Source organism: Podarcis liolepis (assembly GCF_965112155.1).
Source record: "Podarcis liolepis genome assembly, chromosome: 2".
NCBI lineage: Eukaryota > Metazoa > Chordata > Lepidosauria > Squamata > Lacertidae > Podarcis > Podarcis liolepis.
The window spans coordinates 93,909,665-93,933,216 of NC_139555.1; the positions used below are offsets into that span (position 1 = coordinate 93,909,665).

Consider the following 23,552-nt stretch of genomic DNA (forward strand, 5'->3'; position numbering starts at 1 on the left):
CACTAATGAAAGGTTCTCTGATTGAGTGGAGATGTCCCTCAGCAGAATGGAGAAGGGAAGGATTGTAGTTCAGTGGTAGAGCGTCTTCTTTGCAGAAAGTCCCAGGTTCAATCTCTAGCTTCTCCAAATAGGGCTGGGAATCCCCCACCCCCCACCAGAAATTCTGGAGGGCTGCTAGTGTGTTCAGTACTGAGCTCATGGAACAGTAGTCTGATTCAGTATAAGGCAGCTTCCTATATCCCTAAGACAATTTTGCACTTTCATGTCCTTGCCCCCAGTAGTTCCTGATGTTGCCTCAAATCTGGTTCCTATGTTGGAAGACACTTTGGAATACTTTGAAGGTAGCACAGGAGGTAGAGCCACTGATGAGGGGCACCACTGGAAATAACCCCATATCTGCCCATAGAGGGCAGACCATTCAGTAGCCCCAGAGACACCTAGGGATGATGTAATTAATCAATCGGTTATTTAACAAATACAATTAAATCAGATCATCTGTACTTTGGAGGTGCATCAAAACATGTGCTTGCCTTTATTTGAAGAAAAGTGTATTAATAAGTGCCATATATAATAAAAATACTTGTTCATATGCTGCTCTGAATATTAAATTTTGAATATCCATTCTGATATTTTCCTGTACTTTCTACCATATCGTAATTTGGAGCAGTATGAACTCAGGTTTTACTTGATCTCTGTCTCTCTCTCTCCAAGCTAGACCTGTTTAAACACCCCATTTGTGTAGTAAATCCCGAGCTAAAGTATTTAAATCTGACCTTGAAATCTGCTCCAGCCTTTAGAGTGCCTGATTTATGTAAGCCCTAGAAAGGACTATGGATATGGTGAGCGTGAAATTTGGGAAAGAGTCACAGAAACTGCTGTGCAGCTTTATGGTCAATGAAACGGCATGTTTAGCTACCCAGTCCCAGAGCGGATCCCCCCTCCCTTTTGGCTCTGGGAACATTTTGATAATTAAAAGGAATAGATTCTCTTGGTTAAGTAGCTCAGCGGTCGGTGCCTTTGCCTTCATAATTGGCTTCAATTATGCAGGTACCGTATAATTACTGGAGTTTTCTCTTTTATTTCCCAATACTGTAAAATGAGCATTAAACATTCACAAGGTTGAGGAGAAGCTGCATAAAAAACACGCTCATTTCATTGTAGGTTTTGCATCTTAATCTTCAACAAATGTGCAGTCGTTGTTTTTCTTGAAAACCAGTTTAATAGTAAAGTGTTGTGGGGTTTTAAATATTGTTTTTAAAAAATAGTATTTCTATTTTTTGTTGGGAGGACTGGCATACGTAAGCAACGCTTTTGTCTTTGCTGCCAGAAGAACCCCTTTGCTTGACTTGGGTATCCCACTGTTGTGGAGCTGAATGGCTCGCAGGGCAAAATTTATGCTCCAAAGCATCACCTAGTGTGACTTGTTGCTCTTTCCACTTTTATTGAGGTGGTGGGTTGCCAAGCACCTTGCATCCCCATTGAAATCTGCCAGCAGAATGTTGCCAAGCACCACACTGTTATCGTGAATGCACACAGTGATCTCACACTTTCCAGAGCTCGGGCTCTGATTATATTTGCGCACACATCACAATTGATTTATTCAAGCTCCTCTGCAGCAGCACTTATCAAACGTTGCCACACAGTGTGTCATAGTATTGGGTTGCGATATGGCCAAAATGGAGGTGGGGTGGGGAGGAGAGGAGAGGAGAGCGGGGAGCCTTCCACAGGTGCTCAGGTTTCCCTGTAGTCAATGGAACCCCTGCTATATTTTGGAGTCAAAAGAAGCACATAAAAGGCAAGCCATATGCCCCAAACTTGTGTGCTGGTGGAACGAAATCAAACAGCCTGTCATAGTCTTTGTACAGGGTCGCACCTAAATGATGCAGCAAGCAATGTATTACCAGCACACTGAGTATACCCAGCTCTGTTTCTCTGTTACGTCTGTGGTGTGGCTGTGCAAGATCCAGACCAGATGCATTGATGGACCACGTGAGGATCAGTAAGCTGAATCTGAATCCCGGCAAGATGGAAGTCTTGTGGATGGGAGGCTCCTGGGAGCAATATCCTTGTTCTGGATGAGGGTGAACTCTCCCCAAAGGAAGAGGTGCTCTGTTTGGTGGTGTCTGTTGATGCTTATGGCATTGGAAGGCCAGATCACACTCTAGAAGGGCAGCTACTCGCAATACTCATGAGATTCCTACCCAGCAGAGCTTTTTTTTCATCTGGAACTCACCAGAATTTAGTTCCGGTATCCCTCCGGTGGTCGCCATTGCGATTACAGCAGTGCCTCGCAAGACAAAAAGAATCCGTTCTGTGATTCTCTTCGTCTAGCGGTTTTTTCGTCTTGCGAAGCAAGCCCATTGACGGATTAGCGGCTTTTAGCGCCTTATCTGCTGATCGGATCAGCTGATAAGCAGCTTAGCGGCTTAGAAAAAGGGGGGGAAGGAAAAAAAGCCCGCAGGAACTCGCAAGGCATTGTCATCTTGCGAAGCAAGCCCATAGGAAATTCGTTTTGCGAAGCACCTCCAAAACGGAAAACTCTTTCATCTAGCGAGTTTTCCGTCTTGCGAGGCATTCGTCTTGCGGGGCACCACTGTATAAGAGAACAAGCGAGGCATTCAGGGTGAGTTCCGGTACCTCTTCTTTTGGAAAAAGAAGTACTGCTGCCCAGGAACACTTGGCAAATTCTGCCTGGGACTATGCAAACCCAGCAAGGCAGCCACAGGCCCACCGAAGCCAGAGTCTGGCTCATCTCTCTGTGAAAACCAAAGGTTCCCCACACTTGCTCTATAAGGCAGAAGGAACAGCAGCTAGGTTTCCTCTCCAACCCCATATACCACCACGACATGCAGTCGGGACAGCCCACCCCATTTCGCCGCCTGAGGCCAAACAGGAAGGTTCTGCCCTGCACATGTACCACGCACTGCCACCCCCGCCGAAGCCTCCCTTATTGGGGCTCTGTGGCTGAGGCTTCCAGGTTCTGGTGAGATCTTGCGAGAGCCCCATGAGATTGCATAGGGCTATCACCAGATCTCACTGGAACCTGGAAACTGCCACAGCTACTTCACATCACTTCTCCACTGGTGGCAGGGGTCATGCCCACAGAGGTGCCCCTTGGATTCTGCTGCCTGAGGCTGTTACCTCAGTCAGCCTCATGGACGGGCCAGCCCTGAATGAAGTCCATTATATGTGTACTGTCTATTGCAGCATTTGCCTTTGGATTGATGCAGCAAGTCAATTTAGGAAAGACTAAAATGGGGTACAGAGGCAGTTCAAACTGACCTGGGGGGTAAGAGGTTGGTTGAAGGAATATGGATGAGGGTGGGTGGGAAATGTGCCTTCTCCCCTCAGGTTTTTTACTTTTTCTAAAAAAATTCTTCTGAAAATGTTGCCCAAAACAAACAGTGTTTAAATAATCCATTATGGTTTTATGTAAAAGTATGCGGAGAATACAAAATGAACCTCAAGAGGAAAAGAAGGAATACCGCATTAAACATCTACCTAAATCAAATAACTCTCCGCCACCGAGAAAACTTGGTTCCCTTGAGGGCCCCCTGTTTAAAATGGGCTGTATATTAATATGCCTGCCAACCTACACCCCAGAGAGAATGTGTGATTGAAGGCAGTCAGCAAGTCCCAGAGAACAACAAATGTTACACAGGAAGGAAAATGTATGCATGCATACAATCAACCAACCACACTTTCTGCAACTTAGTGTTTTGGGACTGACGTTTGAGTTCTATGCTAGGAAATTATTGTTCCATGTTAATTTCACATACAAAAAAAGTAATAAGTGATTAATTACCCACAGATGCTCACAAAGCAGGTCACAATGAGATTCACTAAGGCTTTGTTGGGAGTAAAGCAACAATGCTTGCAAAATTTTACCTGAACGGGAGGTGGTGGTGGTGATGATAGACAGAAAAGCAACCTGTTCTTCTGCCTCACTGATTCCTTCTCTTTAAGTAACACATTACTCTTTGAGTAACTACTTGCTGGTTATGTAGATCACTTCCTTTCAGGCTTTACTTCCTTCCTGCTTCTCCCCAAGTTTAATCAGTATGTGTTAGCATGTGCTACTGTTAACTTCTTGGCTGCTTCTTGGCCACAAATAAAACCTATATATAGAAGGGCTTTGTTTGTTTACATAATAAATCTTACTTTTTCTTTATCTAACCAACCAGCAATCTTACCAGACTATTTCTTTCTGCACACCACTGCAATAAATTTACCAAACTCCAACATGACTTATCTAACCGTTTACACAGTTAAGAGTAAGGCTGTTACCCCAGCGTTAGTCTCCTGCCTATACCAGCAACAGTTTCTTCCTACACATCCTTTTCTTGCTGCACTGGGTTATTCACAGGTCCCCTTGCCTTTCTATGGAACTAGAAACATGTCAAGGACAACTATTCTCCTGTATTTTTGATTATCAGTTACTATTGAATGAAAGGGAAGTGATTTAAGGAACTTGACTTTGACAGAGTTATCTCTGTCATTTCAGCCTCTTCCTCGACCTTTGAAAGCATGAACATAACAAAAGTTAAGACGAACGTATCTGTGACTCTAAGAAAAACTTTCCAATTCAGAATCCTCAAGATGTTTTGGACTACAACTCCCATGAGCCTCTGCTGTTATGTAGTCTGAAACATTTGGTGCGCACTATATTGCTGATACACAGCCTGCTACTGTTCCCATTCTACAGCTGGGGAATCAAGATTGATGTTGGGATTCTAAGTAACAACTCTGAACATGGGTTGCCACCAAACCTTGCACAACAAGTTGACAGGGAAGTGGAGATGTGGTGGGAGAAGATGCTGAAATTGTCCTCAAAACCTCTCTGGTGACTCTGCCTGCCAGTTACTTTTCTTCCAATTCTCCTAGGCCAGAAAAGTATCACAGCTAGCGACAAAGGGGAACCCTGGGGGTCAGTAGTGGACAGAATAAAGGATTAAGCAGTAACTTGTTGCCTTTTGCTGAAAAACTGTTCTCTGCTCATCCTTTAGCATTGAATGGTGGCAATCCACTTTCAAATATCTACTCCTGTCACATGTCAGTTTTGTCCTGTGACTCAAAACAGTAATTTGCCCAAAGTCATGCAGCGGGTCCATGAATGAGGCAGGATTTGAACCCACAAGGAAAGGTATTAAGTGTTGGGAACACATTAGCTTGAGTGTAGTGAGATTTCAATTCCAATTCCTGATCCAGTTTAAAGGATCTCAGGCAGTAGGATTAGAAAAGGACAATACATGTACATGAGAATTTTAAGTTGCTGTAAACATAACAATATAGGAAGCTGCCTTATATCAAATCAATGGTCCATCTAGCTCCACGTTGCCCATGTTGACTGACATCTGTTCTCCAGGGTTTCAAGCAGGAGACAACATCTCAAAGCCTATCTGGGGGGTCACACCAAGGATGTTTTGCCACGGGGTTATGGCCCTTCCCCAATGGACATGATTACAATGACTAGCATTGTCACACAATACCAAGCTGTCCCTGATATCTTTTAGTTGTCAATTTTTTTACAATCAACTTTCTCACGTTTAATGAATCACATTGATCCACAAAATATCCATGGGGTTGTTCTGTTGTGTTTCTAACAAAGAAGCCAGAAAAAAAGACCATGAACATGAAAACATAGCTGGCCTCTCACATATCTTGTACAATATTGTGTATTGTCCATCTGTTATTCTTCATAAGCCTCCTAGGGTGGTGTCTTATCTTCCTCTGTCATTTTCTTGCTAGAGAGCTGGCTAATGAAGCGGGTCAAGGAAATAAAAACCACATTCGCTTGTGTTTATTGCCACGCCAATATTGCTTTGTGCTGTTGAAGCGACTCTTGCAGGGACGGTAAACCTAGTCCCATTTGAAGTACGCTCAAATACTCCTTGGAGAAAGCAGCTGAACAGAGTACTCTAAGCTCAACCAGAGTATAGGGAGTCCTTAAGAAAAGTGTGTAACTTCTCCAAAATGAAACAAGTGTGGCTTTTAACTCCTCAGCGCTCCTGAGCAGTGCTCCTGTGAATCCCAAATCACTCCACGTATCATTAGTAAAAACAAACAGCACAGTGAAAAGTATATTAAGCTGTAGTTTTGTTCTTTGGGATATGCATCAAATTAGCACAAATAAACGCTTACCTGGAACTACTAGTTCAATCTCGTCTGACATGGCAGTTCCTAGCTCATTGGAAGCCAAGCAGCGATACCTTCCTTGGAAAATGGAGATGTTTCCACGGTTCCGAACAACAAATGTCCCGGAATTGTTTGATGTAAGTATCCTTGGGTCACCTTGCAGATCAAATACCTTCCCATCCTTTCTCCAGGTAAAGCTGAAATGACAAGAGTATACAATGAAGAACTTGGCTGCAATTCATGAGGTGAAGATTTAAGCAGTAGCATGAATGTGTGTTCTATTTTATTTTATTTTATTTTATTTATCTTATCAATAAATCATTTAAAACATTATTCCCCTTTTCTTTAATTGGGGTCAAGACAGCTCTCTATAAATAAACTAAAATTAAGCAGTAGTCTTAATTTCTAACTATATCTTACAAAAGTCACTACCAGCTAAAGTTGGGGGGATGAATGGATGATTGCTTTTCCAAAGGGAAGAAAAAAAAAATCTGCACATGGGAAAATTGGTTGTTGCGACGAAACCTAGATTGATTTTTAAAATCTTTGATTCACTAGTTCTGTATGTGTAAAATAGGGTAACATGAAAACATGGATGAACTCTCATCTGCTTACCTTGAAATCTATTGGGGACTTGTGGCCATTGCTTCAAAGATTTCAAGACTCTTTGGAAGTGTTCACAAATCTCCCCCACCATAAGCAAGACAGTGTGCCTTCATGGGTTTCAATAGGCAAAGCTAAAGGAGGCTGCATGCTCAAAAATCATTGGGGGGAAATGGTGACCTACTGTTAAAGACCCTCTTGCATCCAGTATTTCTTGGACTATGAATCCAAGCATCCTTAAGATAAAATTGTCACCTCTACATCCTAAGATCAGTAAAGTCAGTTGCAGACTATAAATAGGAATGACAGTGTGTGAAGCTAGACTCTCTCTTTTTAGGCATGGAAGAAAATGAAAAAAGATGAGGTAGAAGATAAATCAAATGGAAAATTGCTCCACAGGAATGGTCTGAGCTAGTATTTTTATCAGCTGTGAGTCACCAAAAAGTCAGATCAGGACAGTAATAGGTTTTTCATTCATTGCCCTAGAGAATGTGACATCTCTGTTCGCAATTACGGTAGTTTTATTAACAATGTGTGTTAAAATCTGTTTATGCTGTGGATGAGTGAATTTGGAATCCTCATAACACACAAACTGTGTCATAGCATTATACTGTATTTCACTGTGCTTATAAATGAGATTAATAAGATTGCGGAAACAGACTCACTGATGGAAATTTTCATAAGACCTCTTACTACAAAGAGGGTGTGTGTGTGTGTGTGTGTCTGTCCACGTGCAAAAGGCAAAGCTATGCAAAAGGCATGTAGACAGCTGCTACCCTCTGATTTCTATTATACACTTCATATAATTTGCTAAGGGTGCACACAGTAAATCATGGCATTATACTTGCACTAGCCACCAGGTCTTTCCCGAATAGGAACCTCAGGGTTGATTCAAACCACCTCAGCCTAATAAACCATGGTTTATTAAGCCAAGAATGCTGTCATGCCCATGTAATCTCCCCGTCTTCTCCTGCACCAGCTTTGACGCCTTTATAATGGCTTGTCAAACCACAGGCTCCCACTACATTCATTTAATCTTTCACTAGTGCAAATTGCAATATGAAGTGGAGATCAATAGTGAGATCATGTGGACACCTGTAGTATTTATTAAGCTGAGGCTGTTATGCCTGAATTGGATCAGGGCCAATGGGTCAAAAGTGGAGCTATGCTTTTAAGCTTTAAAATCACTATCTCTGATCACTATTGTATTTAACTCTTAGTTATTAATCTATGAGATCTTGAGTACTGTGCAGTTGTTTATTTATATGAAAGGCAAATTTCTGGAATCTGCCTTCATCTTAAGGCAGATTTACCTCATCTATCGCTGTCTTTCTCCAGCCCAAATTGTGACCAACCTAAACTCCCCACAGTGCACAGTGCAGTACAGAGAGCCCCCCCCCCAAAGAAAAAGAAATCCCCTAAACATTGTCTAATTCCATTTCTAGGCCAAATATTCATTTGTGGCTCCTAAAGTGTGTAAGCTGTGAAGCTATGTTTCAGCACAGGGAGGGTGGGCAGGCACCAGAGAATTTAAGAGGCTGGGCCAGGGGTGACAGCAAGCTCTTTTTCTAGTTCTTCAGGCCCACATCAGGGTAACAACGGTCGTTCTCTGAGGGCCTTCTTGGTGTGCCTCCTCCATTAGAGGTCCAGAGGGCAGCAACACGAGAACAGGCCTTTTCTGTGGCTGCTCCCAGCTTGTGGAATGCTCTCCCCAGGGAGGCTCGCCTGGCACCTTCAGCATAAATATTTAGGTGCCATGCAAAAGCCTTCCCCTTCTCCCAGGCCTTTAGCTAATTAAATAACCTATGGCCTTTTAAACTTTAGGTGGGTGTGGGTTATTGTTTTTGCTTGTTACTATGGTATGTATTTTTATGTGTTTTTATATTTTAAACCACCCTGTGATCCTCAGATGAAGGGTGATATAGAAATGTAATAAAAAAAAAATTAAACAAGTACCGTATATCTGCAAGTTATGATAGAAGAAGAAGAGTTTGGATTTGATATCTCAAAGCAGCTAACTCTCCTTTCCCTTCCTCCCCCACAACAAACACTCTGTGAGGTGAGTGGGGTTGAGAGACTTCAGAGAAGTGTGACTAGCCCAAGGTCACCCAGCAGCTGCATGTGGAGGAGCGGGGACGCGAACCCGGTTCACCAGATTACGAGACTACCACTCTTAACCACTACACCACACTGGCCCACACCACACATAGCATACCTTGCCTCGCCTCCAGTGATGCCTGCCAGTTCTCTCTCAGCCCAACTGTGGCATGCAGGGGGTGCACATACAGTCAGTCCTAAACCAGCTTTTGCAACACACTTACCTTGGATGTGGGTTCCCTATAGCTTCGCACTTGATTGTAAACTCTTCATCGAAAGGAAATGCAACTTGATCGGTTGGGTGCTCTGTAATTGTCGGGAGTTGCCGTACTGAAACAGAGCCAGGACATGTGGTCAAATAAAGAAAAACGGAAGAGTAACCCATATGTAAATTGCAAATAGCTTATTTGCATTGGGGGTGAATGAATAACCAGAGTTCTATTCCAACACATTTTGATACTTTGGGGGAGGATGGGCCAAAATCTACACTGGGAGACAGAAAATATGTTATATACCTGCCTAATCACTGAGGCCTTTGCGGACGTCAGTGCTCACAGTGCTCATATCTCCCATGGCTCAGGCATATGGGATCATGGGCGCAGTTCTATAGAACTCCCTCCCAACTGTATTTAGTGGCAAAGACTTCTTAGAAAAATTACCAAGCATTTCAAGCAGGTTTTCCTGATTTTATGGTTCAACTGGTTTTATCTTTTGTATTGCTTTTGTATCTCTATTGTACGACACCTGATAAGTAAGCAGCCTTAAACGATATATAAAAGGTTGAAATAAGTAACTAAGGCATGAAAACATGAAGGTCCAGCCTCCACACTGGCCTGGGAAGTGGTAGATCAGTTTTGTTCATATTGGAATTCACAAAACTGAATTCTGTAAACATCCCTATGAGTAATACAAGGCCTTTTGTTTGGGTTTGCCATATAGCCCCAAGGAATGCAGCAGAAACAAATGACTCAAGGATAATAGACTTTGGGTGGCAGGAAACCATTATTCCCATTGTTACAGAGGTTGTAAATTTCTTTTCTTCTTTCTTTTCTTCTTTCTGCTCTTGCATTCTTATATTGTGTGCACATTAAATGTAATTCACCTCCCCCCCCTTTTTAAATAAAAACCCTACAAATAATGCCAGGATTGGATTCAAATTAATAGTTAAAGAAGAGAAGCTGTTACCCAACCAAAGTCCATGTGCTGCTCAAGATACTGACATAAACAACCTCAGTTACCATTGGCATCATCATTCAGGACCACCCACTCTCCATGGTAGGATGACTGGGCTTTACTACTATGCAAATCCTCTATTTCATGCATTTACATTTTTTTAATCCTGAAGAAATTAAAGTGTTGTGAATCTCCACATAACCAAACTATAAAAATGGAAATTGGGCCCTTAAGAGTAATTGACCATAATAGAATTACCACTCCGTTATAAATTACAGGAATGAATATTAGGGTACTGGCTAGAAACTCTTTAAGCCCAGTGAACCAGAAAACTCGGTGCTCACATGAAATGTGGTATCTTGCTGCACCATATGGTATCTCGTCTTCTACATCTCAAACGCCGCCATGCTTTGCCCAGCTTGTTTATAGCCAAATATAATTCATGTTTATTAAAACCATGAAAAGCTTCATTAACAGAAATTAAGAATCAAATGGAAATGTAGGGTCAGAGAAAAGTCAAATAGTCTGGGAACAGGTAGACCAGAATTCCAATTATGTGATTTATCAGGGAATTTGAATATGATCTGAAGAAATAATTCATTCTCTTAGTGAATGAAGACCAAAGGAATTAACTCTTTTTTTTAAAAAAAAAATTGCTAAATCTGTTTTCTATTAAAATGGGGTTGCACTTTCCTAATCTCAGTCTTTTCATGTTCAAAGTACCGGTAGATTGCAAGTGCGCACTCTTATCTAGTTATGGCATTGTTTATCAAAATAAAAAGTACTCCACAACCTGTGAGCTTTGCCACCACTCTTTTAAGATGAGGCATGAGGCTGATATGAGGTGTTTGCTAGCAAGGACCCCGTGGATGGAGAAGTATATTGAAGCATTAAATGAAAGCATGCATGCCTCCCTTTAGCAGTGGTTTGGAAGACAGAAACCTGCCCATCCGCCTCACATGTAGCAGTGTAGGATTAGGTGGTCCCAGTGAGAATCCAAGAGGAACTTTTGGTGCTTTTGCCTGATTGGCCAAGGGGTGTGGTTTGTTTTGCCTTCTCTGGTTGGTAGGTTGGTTGCTCAGGTTGCAGTACATTGATTGGGTTCATTTGGCCACATATGTACATAATTGGGTCACAATGTGCAGGTGCATTGTGGGTAGAAACAGATGAGAGCTGCATGGCTGGTGGACATTATGAGGCATCAACAAAACACGGTAAACTGCAGAAAGAGTTCTTTCTCGCAATTCACCTCCTAAATTTTGGTTTGAAGTTCTTACACTGAGATCTACTCTACTAACTCATCATTGATTACTGTCTTAAGGGGATCTTGGAATGGTCCACTATTGGGCACTGACAGACTCATTCATGGTGATGAGGAGAATACTTGAACTGAGTATACACACTGAAAAGGGTGTCAAAACTCTCCTCTTCCCACGCCTCTCTGTTCTTGTTGCTCATCTCCACAAGCAGTAAAAACCCTTATCTTTGCAAAGTGGAGGTGGCATAAGTAGCCCCGGAGAGATTCCCAAGACCAAAACATGCATAAATTTATTTAGTTATTTGGCAATATTTTCTGGGGTGAATTTTCAACCACTGGGTTATATAATTAATGTCTGGCACTGATATAGCCACCTCGGGTTCTATGTTTCACTGGGATGCCAAGCCAATTGTAAGTGGGTTCTTAAGAATATAGGAAGAGTTTGCTGGATCGGCCAATGACCCATCTTGTCCAGCATAACGTTCTCACAGTGGTCATAAGCACAACAGCAATCCCCACCTGAGATTCCTAGCAAATGATATTCAGATGCATAATGCCTCTGACAGAGATGGTAGAACCTAGTCACTGATGATAGTCTAGTCCTCCATGAATCTGTCTAACCCTCTTTTAAAGCCATTCAAATTAGTGGCCAGCGTTGTCTCCTGTGGGAACAAGTTCCATAGTTTAACTCTGCAGTGCATGAAGAAATGTCTTCATAGTTGTCCATCACATATAGCATCTCAACAGCAGGCCCACAAGCCACCTGGGCAATCTCACTAGGCTGAAATGCTTTGTATTTCTATTTAAATTATAGCAATTACTTCTAAAGCTGCATCCACACATATGAATATTGCAAATCTGTGCGCTCCTTTGCCCTCTTATTCTTCTGGTGCTGCATAAGTGACCACTGTAACCAACAATGAGCTGTTTGCACCTGTTTACTGCACTGCATGAACCAATTGAGAGAAGAAATCAAAACTTGCATTTCTATCGCATACAAATTCCCCAGAGGCCACACTGGAGCATAACAAAGCTCAAAATGGAAACAGCACATTTGGACGATTTAATCTGTTCTCCTGCAGGAGAACATTCAGTAAATAGCTACAACTTACCAGAAAGAGGGATTTCAATGGCCGCTGCCAAACTTAATACAAAGAGAAGCAGGCACACAGCGGCCCCTTTTGTGTTTGATGGCATCTCCATCTCTCTTCTGTAAACAGGGAGTCCAAACAGATTGAAAAGTGCCTTGCAGTTCTCCTCTTGTTCCGTTTAAAACACTCCTGGAGAGCGAAGCCTGAAAATGGCAGCACAGAGAGAAAGCCACATAAATAAATTCAAGGCATCAGCTCTAATTTTGTTAGGAAAATGAAGAAATGGTCAAGATTTATAAGCTGAAACATAAATCATAGTAACATACACATTCTAATTTATTGTCCCTCCACTTCTGATCCCACATTCAGAAAGGGGGGGGGGGCTTAACAAAATCAATTACACCACATAAATCTAATTACTTTTTTTTTGCTTGCATACATGAAAAAGTGGCTAATTTTTTTGCCTCATTTGTAATAGTTTCCATTCATTTTTTTCTCAATTAAATGCAATTTGGTAAGCAATTACAAAAAAAAATCTAAAGAAGAACATAGGAATCATAAATAAGATTTTTCATAACTCATATTTTCAACATTTTTCAGTCGTGCTGCTCAGGCAGGAAAGTTTGCCTCATTTGGTTGTTGAAACCACTGTATTAAGAAGCTCTGGGTCCCCTACACTAACCCACAATATGACTCCAGATATAGATATATCAATGACTATGAATACTTCCTACAATTGTATCCCAATTTCTTCCACCGTGGAACCCAAAGCATGTATCCCATCCAGCCACTGACCAGACCAGCACCCAGACTTGCTTAACTTCAGCAAGGTGCCTTCAGACCCCATGTGCTTTCAGACCTTATTATGTGCCCCATAAGAAGGGCAAGGCAGCAAAAAGCCAAAACATCAAACTTGCTGCCAACAGAGGAAGGAAATGTCAAAACTCCAATAACCCTTTAAAAGCAGGAGTGGGTGGCAGAGAGGGAAGCCAATCCGGCATTACTGCCAATGTGGCTGCACAACTCCAACCTCCCAGCCACCTCCTCCCTCCACCTAAGTGACCATGATGATGATGATGAAGGAGTTTGGATTTGATATCCCACTTTATCACTACCCAAAGGAGTCTCAAAGTGGCTAACAATCTCCTTTCCCTTCCTCCCCCAAAACAAACACTCTGTGAGGAGAGTGGGGCTGAGAGACTTCAAAGAAGTATGACTAGCCCAAGGTCACCCAGCAGCTGCATGTGGAGGAGTGGGGAAGCAAACCCGGTTCACCAGATTACGAGTCCACCGCTCTTAACCACTACACCACACTGGCTCTCTTTATCACTACCTGCTGCTTTCAGGAGGCCAGGTGTGCAGTAGTGCACCTCCCCGGCCAACCATTCCTGTTTAACATCTCTTGCTAAACCTTTCAAAAAGGTTTCAAAATAAAATGCAGGCTTACGAGGGTGGGGTGGGGGAATACTGCGGCTTTTTGTTGGTGTCTCTGCTAAATATTCAACGCCGTAAGAAACAATCATTGCTTGACAGTAGTAGTTTTTTTATGGGTGTCACACTTGCCCCGGTAAAATTTGCCTCAGTTGTGAAGTTCACCCATAAACTTACTCCGTCTTCCCCTAACCTACTTTAGAGGTTTGTTGTAAGGATAAACTGAGAGCAGGCAAGAAGCCGTTAACTACCCTGTGCTCTTTGGAAGAAAAGCAGAGTACAAATGTTACGAAACAATAATAAAAAACGATCGGCATTTAAAAGCCAAAAGTGCTGTTAGGAGAAAAATACTCCAAGATAAGGAAAGAGAAGTCTTGGCCTGGCAGCCAGCGGCCATCCTAATGGAAGGTTTGGTGCCCATTTATCCCAGCAGAATTTTTTTCTGGAGCACAATTTGAACTAGAGAGAAGCAGACTTACCTTTTTGCTTTTATCATTCAGAGGAAGAAGGCAGGCAGCCAGAAAGTGACACTTATAAAGCCCCAGAGAGACAGCAAGAAACAGCTGGCTGACCAGCAATTATTGGGAGGGTGTTACAGGCCATTGGTTTATAACTGGGTAGAAATTATGGAGATCTCAGCAGTTTTTTGACTCAATGCCAGAATTAAATGAGTGGGGCTTTGATGGAATTTCATATTCAGAGGCTCCCTCCTACCACCCCTCTCCCTACGGTAAAAATCAAAGCTGAAAATGAGATGGGATTTGAACCAGAGCAGATTCAAACTAGATCACAGTATAAGCATATGCACATATTTTTTGGACCTGAATGTACACCATCTTCCAGACATTGTGCTTATTAGATAGGCTTGGGCAAGTTATTATGGATCTATACATCAGGAATGAGGAAATTGTGAACCTCCCGATGCTGTTGAACTCCAGCAACAACCAGCATAGCTAATGGTCAGGGGGGATGGGAACTGGAGTCCAACAAATTTAGAGGGCCACAGGGCTCCATATGCCCGCTATAGAGTCACAGTCAGCTACAGTAACCAGGCAGCACAGGGAATGGCCAAACAGTCCCCTCATTAGCAGCTGGTGTCTGTCTGGGCCAGCCCATCCATACCCAATGAAATGCAGTGTCACAGACAATGCATTCATTTGCCTCCTTATGCGGGTGCAACTGGTCGTGTTGGCACTCCTGTTGTGCAAGCAAAAGTTAAGATTGTACCTGTGCTTATATGCTCTTAAATGTCTTGTGCTCCTCACATAGCCTGAGCTGGCAGCTGCTCTTCAAAAGTGTGGGCAGGCAGCAGCTGCCCTACAGTGCTAACTTTTGGAAGAATTATTTATTCTTATTCCTCCATTTAAATACCGTTTTCCTCCAAGGAGCTCAAGATGGTATACATGGTTCTCCATTTCACCATTTTGTCCTCAAAAGAACCCCATGAGGTATGTTAAGCTGAGAGGCAGTGACTGGCCCCAGTGAGTGGGGATTCGAACCCTGGTCTCCCAGGTCCTAGTCCAATACTACTACAGTGGTAGCTCGGGTTACAGACGCTTCAGGTTACAGACACTTCAGGTTACAGACTCCGCTAACCCAGAAATAGTACCTTGGATTAAGAACTTTGCTTCAGGATGAGAACAGAAATTGTGGGGTGGCGGCGCAGTGGCAGCGGGAGGCCCCATTAGCTAAAGTGGTACCTCAGGTTAAGAACAGTTTCAGGTTAAGAATGGACCTCCAGAACGAATTAAGTTCTTAACCCGAGGTACCACTGTACATCACATTGCCTCTCTGATACTTCTGACACCAGCCATGCTAACCTACACACAGACTGGAATAATCTTAGGAATGCTGTCCTAAGCTCTGCAGGGAAAAGGCAAGGCAATAATGAATAAACTCTGCATACTGAAATGAAGCTTCAAATGACAATAAGTATGCAACAACTTTTCAATTCATCAGCAGGCTCCTTGAAAACCTTATCCCATTTCTTTTCCTTTCCTTTATTTTCTTCCCAAAGTAACATGCCTTTCAATATAAGTGAGAAGTTTGACTTCACTCACTAATTGGCCTGTTGCAGGATTCGCTTTTGGCTCCTAAGCTTTTGAAGAGCTTCAAACAGGTTCCACCCACCAGTTCAATCTGAGAGAAAACCTTCCCCCACATCCCACCACCACCACCAAAAAAATCCTCATGCACAATTATACCCAAACAGCAGAAATTTTAGTATTGCTGCAGATATGGGTTTCAGCTACGAGTATCTGAGTGTTTAGTGTAGCTTAAAGTGGCAGCATGACATCAAACAACATGGAACTTTCTGCCTCCATGCATAGCAGGAAAATTGCAATGTTGTGACATTTTTTCAACAGTTCTAGAGACATTTTAAATGTGCCCTTTACTCCAATTGTTTTGATCTTCAGGAAGCTACTTAGTTTAAGAGCTCAACAAAACAAAAGGGAAGTCAAGTCTGTCAGCGCTTTTCTCCAAACTTTCTACACTTGCCATTAATACGTGGGTAGCTAGATGGGAAGAAAGTCACCACTTTGATTATCAACGCATACAAGGCTAGAGTCAGGGAATAGCTTTGTTGGGCTCCTGCTAAGGTCCAAGCCATGGAAGGGGTCCTGCTGCCAACTGCTAGATTCCAGTAACTGCTGCTACTATTCCTTGCTGATGTTACCTGCTCAACGGCCTTTCTGGAGCCCATAAGCAAATACCAACAGGAAGGACAATAAGCATACCTACTTTGCTTCCTCCATCTGGTGGTGCAAACTAGGCTAGGAGGAAAAGGACAAGTGAATGAACAGTTAAGAAGAAGGTAGATGTATTCAAGGCCCAAGAGCCACCTAAAACATGGATCCAGGACCATGTGCAAGGGAGAGTTGGACAAAGGAGAAGATGGGGAAAATGGGTGGCGGTGGTAGGGGGTGAAGGGGGTTGCACAATAGGAGAGAAGATGAGGCATGGAAATGGGTCTGATCTGTATGCAAGAGAGAGTTGAGAAATGTAAGGAGGAAGGTAGGGGCAGAAAGGGAGCAGAGGTGAAAATGGGGGTGCAACAAAGGAGGGAGCAGAAGGCATGGGAATGGGGTTGAAGATGAAAGCAGGGGTGTGAAAGGTTCAGAATAATAGGAGGGAATGATGGATTCATTAGGTGGAATGGTGGATAGTTGGGTGGAAGGGGGATAGTGAGCATAGTAGTTGCAATGTGTGGGAGAAGGGAGATGCAGAAGGATGTGTGGCACAAAAGGAGGAAGAATGAACATGGGGGTGAAGGTAAAAACAGGAGTGCAAAGTGGGACTGCAGAATAAAGAGAGAGAAATGGCTTGGGAAGATGAAGAGTGAGCTGGGTAGCTGCATGAGGTGGACAGGAGAAGCTCTAAGGAAGTGGTTCCCAAATGGTTTTAGACCACCACCTGCTTGGTTCACTAACTCATCCCCAATACCATACCCCATAAATAGCATTCTGAATAGTGGTTTGCATGACCCACTACAGAAGATAATGACACAATAAAACTCAAAACACTAAAAATTTAATTGCGCTTTTGCTGGAAATTCAATTAAAACTATTTAGTTTAATTAATTCAACAAAATTGACGAGTTTGATCCAGTGATACCAGCTTTTCAAAGCCTGATGCCCATGCATACCTCTAGTGCCCCACTGATGCCCCTGACCTCTAAATGCCTCTACAACAATGAATGTGGATTATAGAATGGCTGGTGAGCCCTTTGTGCAGTTTTATGAAGTTGTTTGTATAAGTTAGGCTGCCCAGGAGAGAAGACCCTGTGGCATTAAAGCAACAAAAGGTCACCAATTCCAGTAAAAATGTTTTCTTTCTTACGAAGGCAATATTAGAGATGCAGCGAATGTATCACTCTTTCTTTGCTGTGCTCTCCCATTTCCTCAGCTCAAGGTTTTTAAAAAAGCAAATAATTTGAATTCACTGTGGATAATTACCCATAACTCCTCACCTACAATTCATTATTTACTGTACCCTTTGACTAATAGTAAATACTGATTGCTTTGAGGACAGCTCATTTCTTTGTTTAATGAGATGCCCTTTGCTTGCAGCTTGCCATTTCCACAAAATATACCAGTTTATAAAGGAGCCATGTCGTTCTTGATTCCAGTATTGTACATTACCTTTTCCTGGAATACATCATAAAAAAATATTGGACAACCAAACAGGATAGAAAATATTAAAATTCAATTTATCTCCTAAAGCTCCTGAGCAATTTTCACCACATGTAATTGCTGTATTAAAAATAGCTCATAAATTCTAACAGCATGACAAGCCAAAATCTCAGATTACAGTTTTGCTGCAAGAAAACTAAATTACATTGTACCACTAAATACAGCCTTCTAAGATATTTGTCTCTTTGCTGTGCCAGTGCCCATAAAAAACCATGCTCTCAAATTTAGATCTTGTAAGTTTTTATACAGCGCAGCAAACAAAAAATAATATAATTGGATTTGTGCAAGTTTGGCAATAGTTAATGCTACAGATGACCTTTACTTTAGCTAAATACAGATTTAATTTGCCATGTTAAAAGGTTGCTACATAAAAGTCATTGGCAATTAGAAATTAGAGCTTCAGGGCTGCCAGATAAATGAAATGGCCAGATAAACCTTCTAAAATAATTTTCTAATTTCAGAAATTAAACATGCTGAATATTGCACAATAATTGTGAGATATGTGGTCGCTGTTCTATGTGACCAATAGCAAAGTGTATGCACTGCTATATTGTGCTGACATGACAAAAACTAATTAAACGGAGCTCTGGTGGGTATGGCCTTAGCTTCCAAAAGCAAAACAGGATTTGTTGATATCCAAAGTACTTTTCCTACCCCACCTCATTCAAAGTATTGCATTATCCACACATAATGTTAAGGCATGATTTGTTCAATTGACCACAAACCATCTCACAGATGAGCAAACAATTCATGGCTTGTTTCTGCAAAGAATCTATTGCTTTCCAGATGTTTTTGCCTCATGTCTTTGCAGCTTGGTGAGGTTCTGGAATGGGGTGGCCAAACAAACCATAATTAAAGAAAGATGTTCTGTTTAGAGATGCACAGCAAACCATAATTTAAAAAAGCAAACTGTGATTTGCAAGCAAGCAGCAAGCCACAGCCACTTGCTTTCTTCTCCTTCATAAACAAAGGTTAACAAACTCTATATCCCCCAATCTCTCAAGCTCCTATGTGGAAGTGGCCCACTGAAAGTGGGCTAATGCACAAAGCACAAGATTCCTTGTGATAACATGAATTTTCACATGCGTGTGAGCAGAGTGCTCATGATATTACACTGGTGGATAAATGAAATAACTCTCTGTGGTTATGTTTGTTGTTTGTAATGCTCTATTAAAGTTGTGGTTTTTTTAAAAGAGAATAATACCACCACAAATACAACCTTACAGACCTAGATCATGAAAAAAGTGGGACGTGACAACAGGGGGGAATTTTGCCACTGGCAGTCATGAATTCAGAGTTGACTTTGAATGATTAGAATGGCAGGCAGCAGTCCAGCAAAATAGACCACAAGCTTTGGATTATCCCCTATTAAATCCACAAATATGACTTATTCAGAACCTCACTTGTGCAGCGATTCTGTGGGCTCTTGCCTAGAAAAACCCTGTTCAACTTTCAATCAACTCTTTATATTCTATTTCCCTCACGGGTTGCCATAAATAATCACCTTCATCTCCTCACCCATTAAAACTTACTGAAGTGCTGCAATTTCACTTGCCAATGAATGCAGCATTTTCCAAAGCAACCATTCTCCTTCAGCTTGGACTGTATCTCTCAGGCATACTCCCCATTTGTTGGCATATCTAGTCATTTCTGCCTCTGGTGTCTGCTAATTTCCTCTTCTTCCTTGCTTGGGGTTAGCTTTAAACTGATGGGCACAGCAGGAGTGCAATATGGTGGGCAGAGTAGGTTCCTGAAGCAAGGATACAGTTTATTCATCCCCACTGAAAGCAGAACGGAGAAGGATTGATATGCTTTAAGGGAAGGTCTAAAATCAATTCCAGTCAATCAAGGCATCCATCAAGATATGATCTCGTTGACGCATTAATAGGCCACAACAGGAAATGGGGACAGCACAATCTTAGGACGGAGAAAATTTGAAATCAAATGCTTCAGTAAAAAGTCACTGTTCTCAGAGGGTGAGGTGGACCTCTTTTGGGGAACACTGACCTTTGCAGAGATGCTTCCATAATACTTTCTGTATTAAGTCAGGGGTTCACTCTCATGAAGATCACACCAAACAGTTTCTACAAAGCATGAAATTACATCTAACAGGTTTGAAAGTAGCTCTTCTTTCACCCTGCTCCTGGCTTCACCCTTCTCCTCCAGAAATCCTTTCTAAATTTCGACCCCTATTTTATCCTTCTAAGGAAGTGTCTCTAAATTACAACAGTCACTACATTTGACAGTGTAGGTCTGAGTTTGATTATGATGGGAGCTAGTCAATAATCCCATTCACATGTGATCCCACAAGATCAATGCAATGTAGAAAGCTGAGTCTTTTTTAATAGTGCCAGTGCTAAGAGCAATGGGGCCAACCCTCTATATTTCACAAGCTTTCCCCCCCCCCTTAGATCTTTTTTTCCCTTCCAGAAGCCATCTAGCATTATTAGACCTTGCATTCTGGACCTCAAGTTATCCATCACTTCTACCCTTGCTGCCAGTGCCTCTGTTCTGCTGTGGCAAGCAAGTGCAAGCAAGACTCATTATAGCTTGGTTCTTTTCTTCTGAAATGGACTTTAGATCAATGCAACAACACTCAAGCAGTGCCTGTGAAAAAGTTGCCGTGCAAAAGCCATGTTCAGACCATTAGGACATTGTGGCTCGTTGAATGGATAGAGGCACCCTCTCTCTATTGTCTGTCAAAGACTTTTCTTTTTCAACAAGTCTTCTAAGTAAAGATTTTTAGCCATTGTCATTGATTTTGAAACATTTATATATCTCATTGTTTTTAATTGTGTATATAGAGAGAATTGTTTTATATATGCTTTTATTGTACTGCGAAATCACTTCATAGGAAGCAATTCACAAACTACTGGGCTGAGTAGTTAGTTATTACTATATAAAGCCTTTAATTGGGTGGGACCAGTTTACTTAAGGGACCGTCTTACCCCACACAGGCTGAACTGACTTCAATGTGCAGAACATGCACTTCTGCAAGTGCCACACAATGTCCATTCTCCATTTGTAAGGCGTCATTCATTTTGTTTGGCAACATTTGCACTATGGAACTCCTTGCCTATTTGACATGAAGCAGGGACACGGGTGGCGCTGTGGGTTAAACCATAGAGCCTAGGACTTGCCGATCAGAAGGTCGGCGGTTCGAATCCCAGCAACAGGGTGAGCTCCTGTTGCTCGGTCCCTGCTCCTGCCAACCTAGCAGTTTGAAAGCACATCAGAGTGCAAGTAGATAAATAGGTACCGCTCCGGCGGGAAGGTAAACGACGTTTCCGTGCGCTGCTCTGATTCACCAGAAGCGACTTAGTCATGCTGGCCACATGACCCAGAAGCTGTACTCCAGCTCCCTCGGTCAATAAAGCGAGATGAGCGCCGCAACCCCAGAGTCGGCCACGATTGGACCTAATGGTCAGGGGTCCCTTTACCTTTTACAGGTGCCATCACTGTATTCTTTCACTTGTTGAAAACTTTTCTCATTCAGTGGATCTGTCCAGGCAGATGGATTGGTTTGATCAGTTTTAAAATTTGTTTTAGATGTTTCATGTTTTTAGTTTTAGTTCTTAACTGTTTTAAATATGTTTCAGGGCTCCCCCCGAACCAGCAAGAACTCATCAGAACTCAGTTCTGGCACCTCTCAGGTGGGTGCCATTGCTGTTATAAGAGAACAAGGGAGGCATTCATGGAGAGTTCCAGCACCCCTTTTTCTAGAAAAAGAGCACTGTTTTTATTACACTTTTTAACTGTATTTTTTTTTATTTATTGCAGAAGTGTTTGCTGGCTTGGGCTCATTTAGGAGGAAGGTCAAGATATAAATTTAGTAAACATATAAATATCCCCCATCCCAGCAGTGCAAACCCTTTTCTTTTTTTAAGAAACACACACACACACATATTTCTGATGATGTGGAGAAAACTGCCCACCCTGCATGGGAACAATTGTACAGGAACAGCTTGCTGCACAGAGCCAGCCAGCATGGGAAGCCATTTAAGGTGTTCTCAGCTCAACATGGTGACTGTTTGGTGTGTGCCTTGGCCCTCATTTCATGCCTCTAAATATTCTGATATTTAAGTCATACACTGGTGATATGAATGGCAATCCAACTGAGAAGCCAGATGTCCTTTCAAAAAATAGCTTATCTGACTTGCGTGTTTTAGTCAAGCAAATTGGAGACCAGGTGGCTAAATTGGATAGGACAGTAAAATAATGAGTAGTTTTATCTCTTTAAATATAATAATTAAAACCTGTAAATCAAGGGCTTGTGATGCAATTTATTTGTCTTCATATGGGAAGGGGTGGGGAATCTACATCCTATCTTTAGCAAAATTGATACTGTATGATATAATATTTTCTAAACCTTGTACAAGTTGCTACACACTTCATGTTTGTGATTAGCTGGAGTTTATATGTCAATTGTCTTAGGTGACAGTACTCTGACATCACAACCTTATGAACATTTACTAATTTTCTAGTTTCTAAATATTTTGGTGTTTGAGGAATGAGACTCACTTTGATAATAAGACTAGGCTGCTTTATAACTTCATTTAAGTGTTGAAATGGGCATCCTGAGATGTACAGAATCGCACATTTTGAAGCTACTAGTTCACTAACTTTTTGATTAAACATTTCATCACAGCCCATGGAAGTGACTATGCCTCCCTTTCACAGTAACCCATCATTTTTTGGCATAAAACAAACATACATTCTTTCTTCTGATTATCCAGCCTACCATAACTTGTCTTTTTTAGCAAACTGGGACCATTCAGACCTTGATGGCATGCACCATCATTGTCATTTGTGCCAACTAAAATGTAGCAATAGTGGCAAGGTACCAATATATCTTCCTAGGGCCAAGAGCTGTAAAGCAAACAATTTCACCTCCCACATTCCATGCTGTTTTTAACGATGCTGTTTTCCATCTCTGTTTTCCATCTTCCCTGCAGCCATCACTTCAGCTTCTATCTTTGCCTTATAATTTCTGGAAGCAGTGCCAGATTTACGTATAAGCTAAACAAGCTATAGCTTAGGGCCCCACTCTCTTGGGGCCCCCCAAAAAAATTAAAGGGGAAAAAACTGGATGCACATTTCCAAAATATAAGATAAAAAACAAATAAAATAAAACCTGCATGCAGCAACAGTATTTTGTGTTGTGTAGGCTCCTATGATCGTAAGTAATGGGCCCTGCCTGCTAGCCTGCTCCCTAAAATACCACTGGTTTGCTCATTTCTATATATAGGATGCCTACATTCTTCACAGACTGGTTGCATGGCAATATGTGCAAATGGCTTTAGATACCTATTAGGTCCATAAATTATCATATAGCATATATTCAGCACACAAAAACAGCAACAATTTGTTGTTGACAAAGGACAGCTGGGCATATAAAGGGCCCCATTACTTTCAGTAGCTTAGGGCCTCATCAAACCTAAATCTGGTCCTGTCTGGAAGAGTCCTAGATTTGGCCCCACTGATTATGTTGAAATTTCAGATTATGAAAAGAAGGAGGAGGAGGATGTCAAACATTGATTAATTCAGTCAACCCTTATTTGTTTCCTTGAA

At 41.9% G+C, this 23,552-nt stretch overlaps 1 protein-coding gene across 8 annotated transcripts in view; it reads right to left on the minus strand.

The window, feature by feature from the left end:
* CHL1 (cell adhesion molecule L1 like) overlaps positions 1–23,552 on the minus strand; it is a 192,980-nt gene that overhangs the window by 66,857 nt on the left and 102,571 nt on the right. For all 8 annotated transcript variants that reach the window (XM_083491209.1, XM_083491207.1, XM_083491203.1 and 5 more), the window contains 3 exons: positions 12,379–12,560; positions 9,060–9,165; positions 6,142–6,332 (listed from right to left, as the gene is read on the minus strand). In XM_083491209.1, the coding sequence (XP_083347335.1) occupies positions 6,142–6,332; positions 9,060–9,165; positions 12,379–12,469 (388 nt within the window). In that variant the 5' untranslated portion in view covers positions 12,470–12,560. The remainder of the gene's footprint in view (positions 1–6,141; positions 6,333–9,059; positions 9,166–12,378; positions 12,561–23,552) is intronic.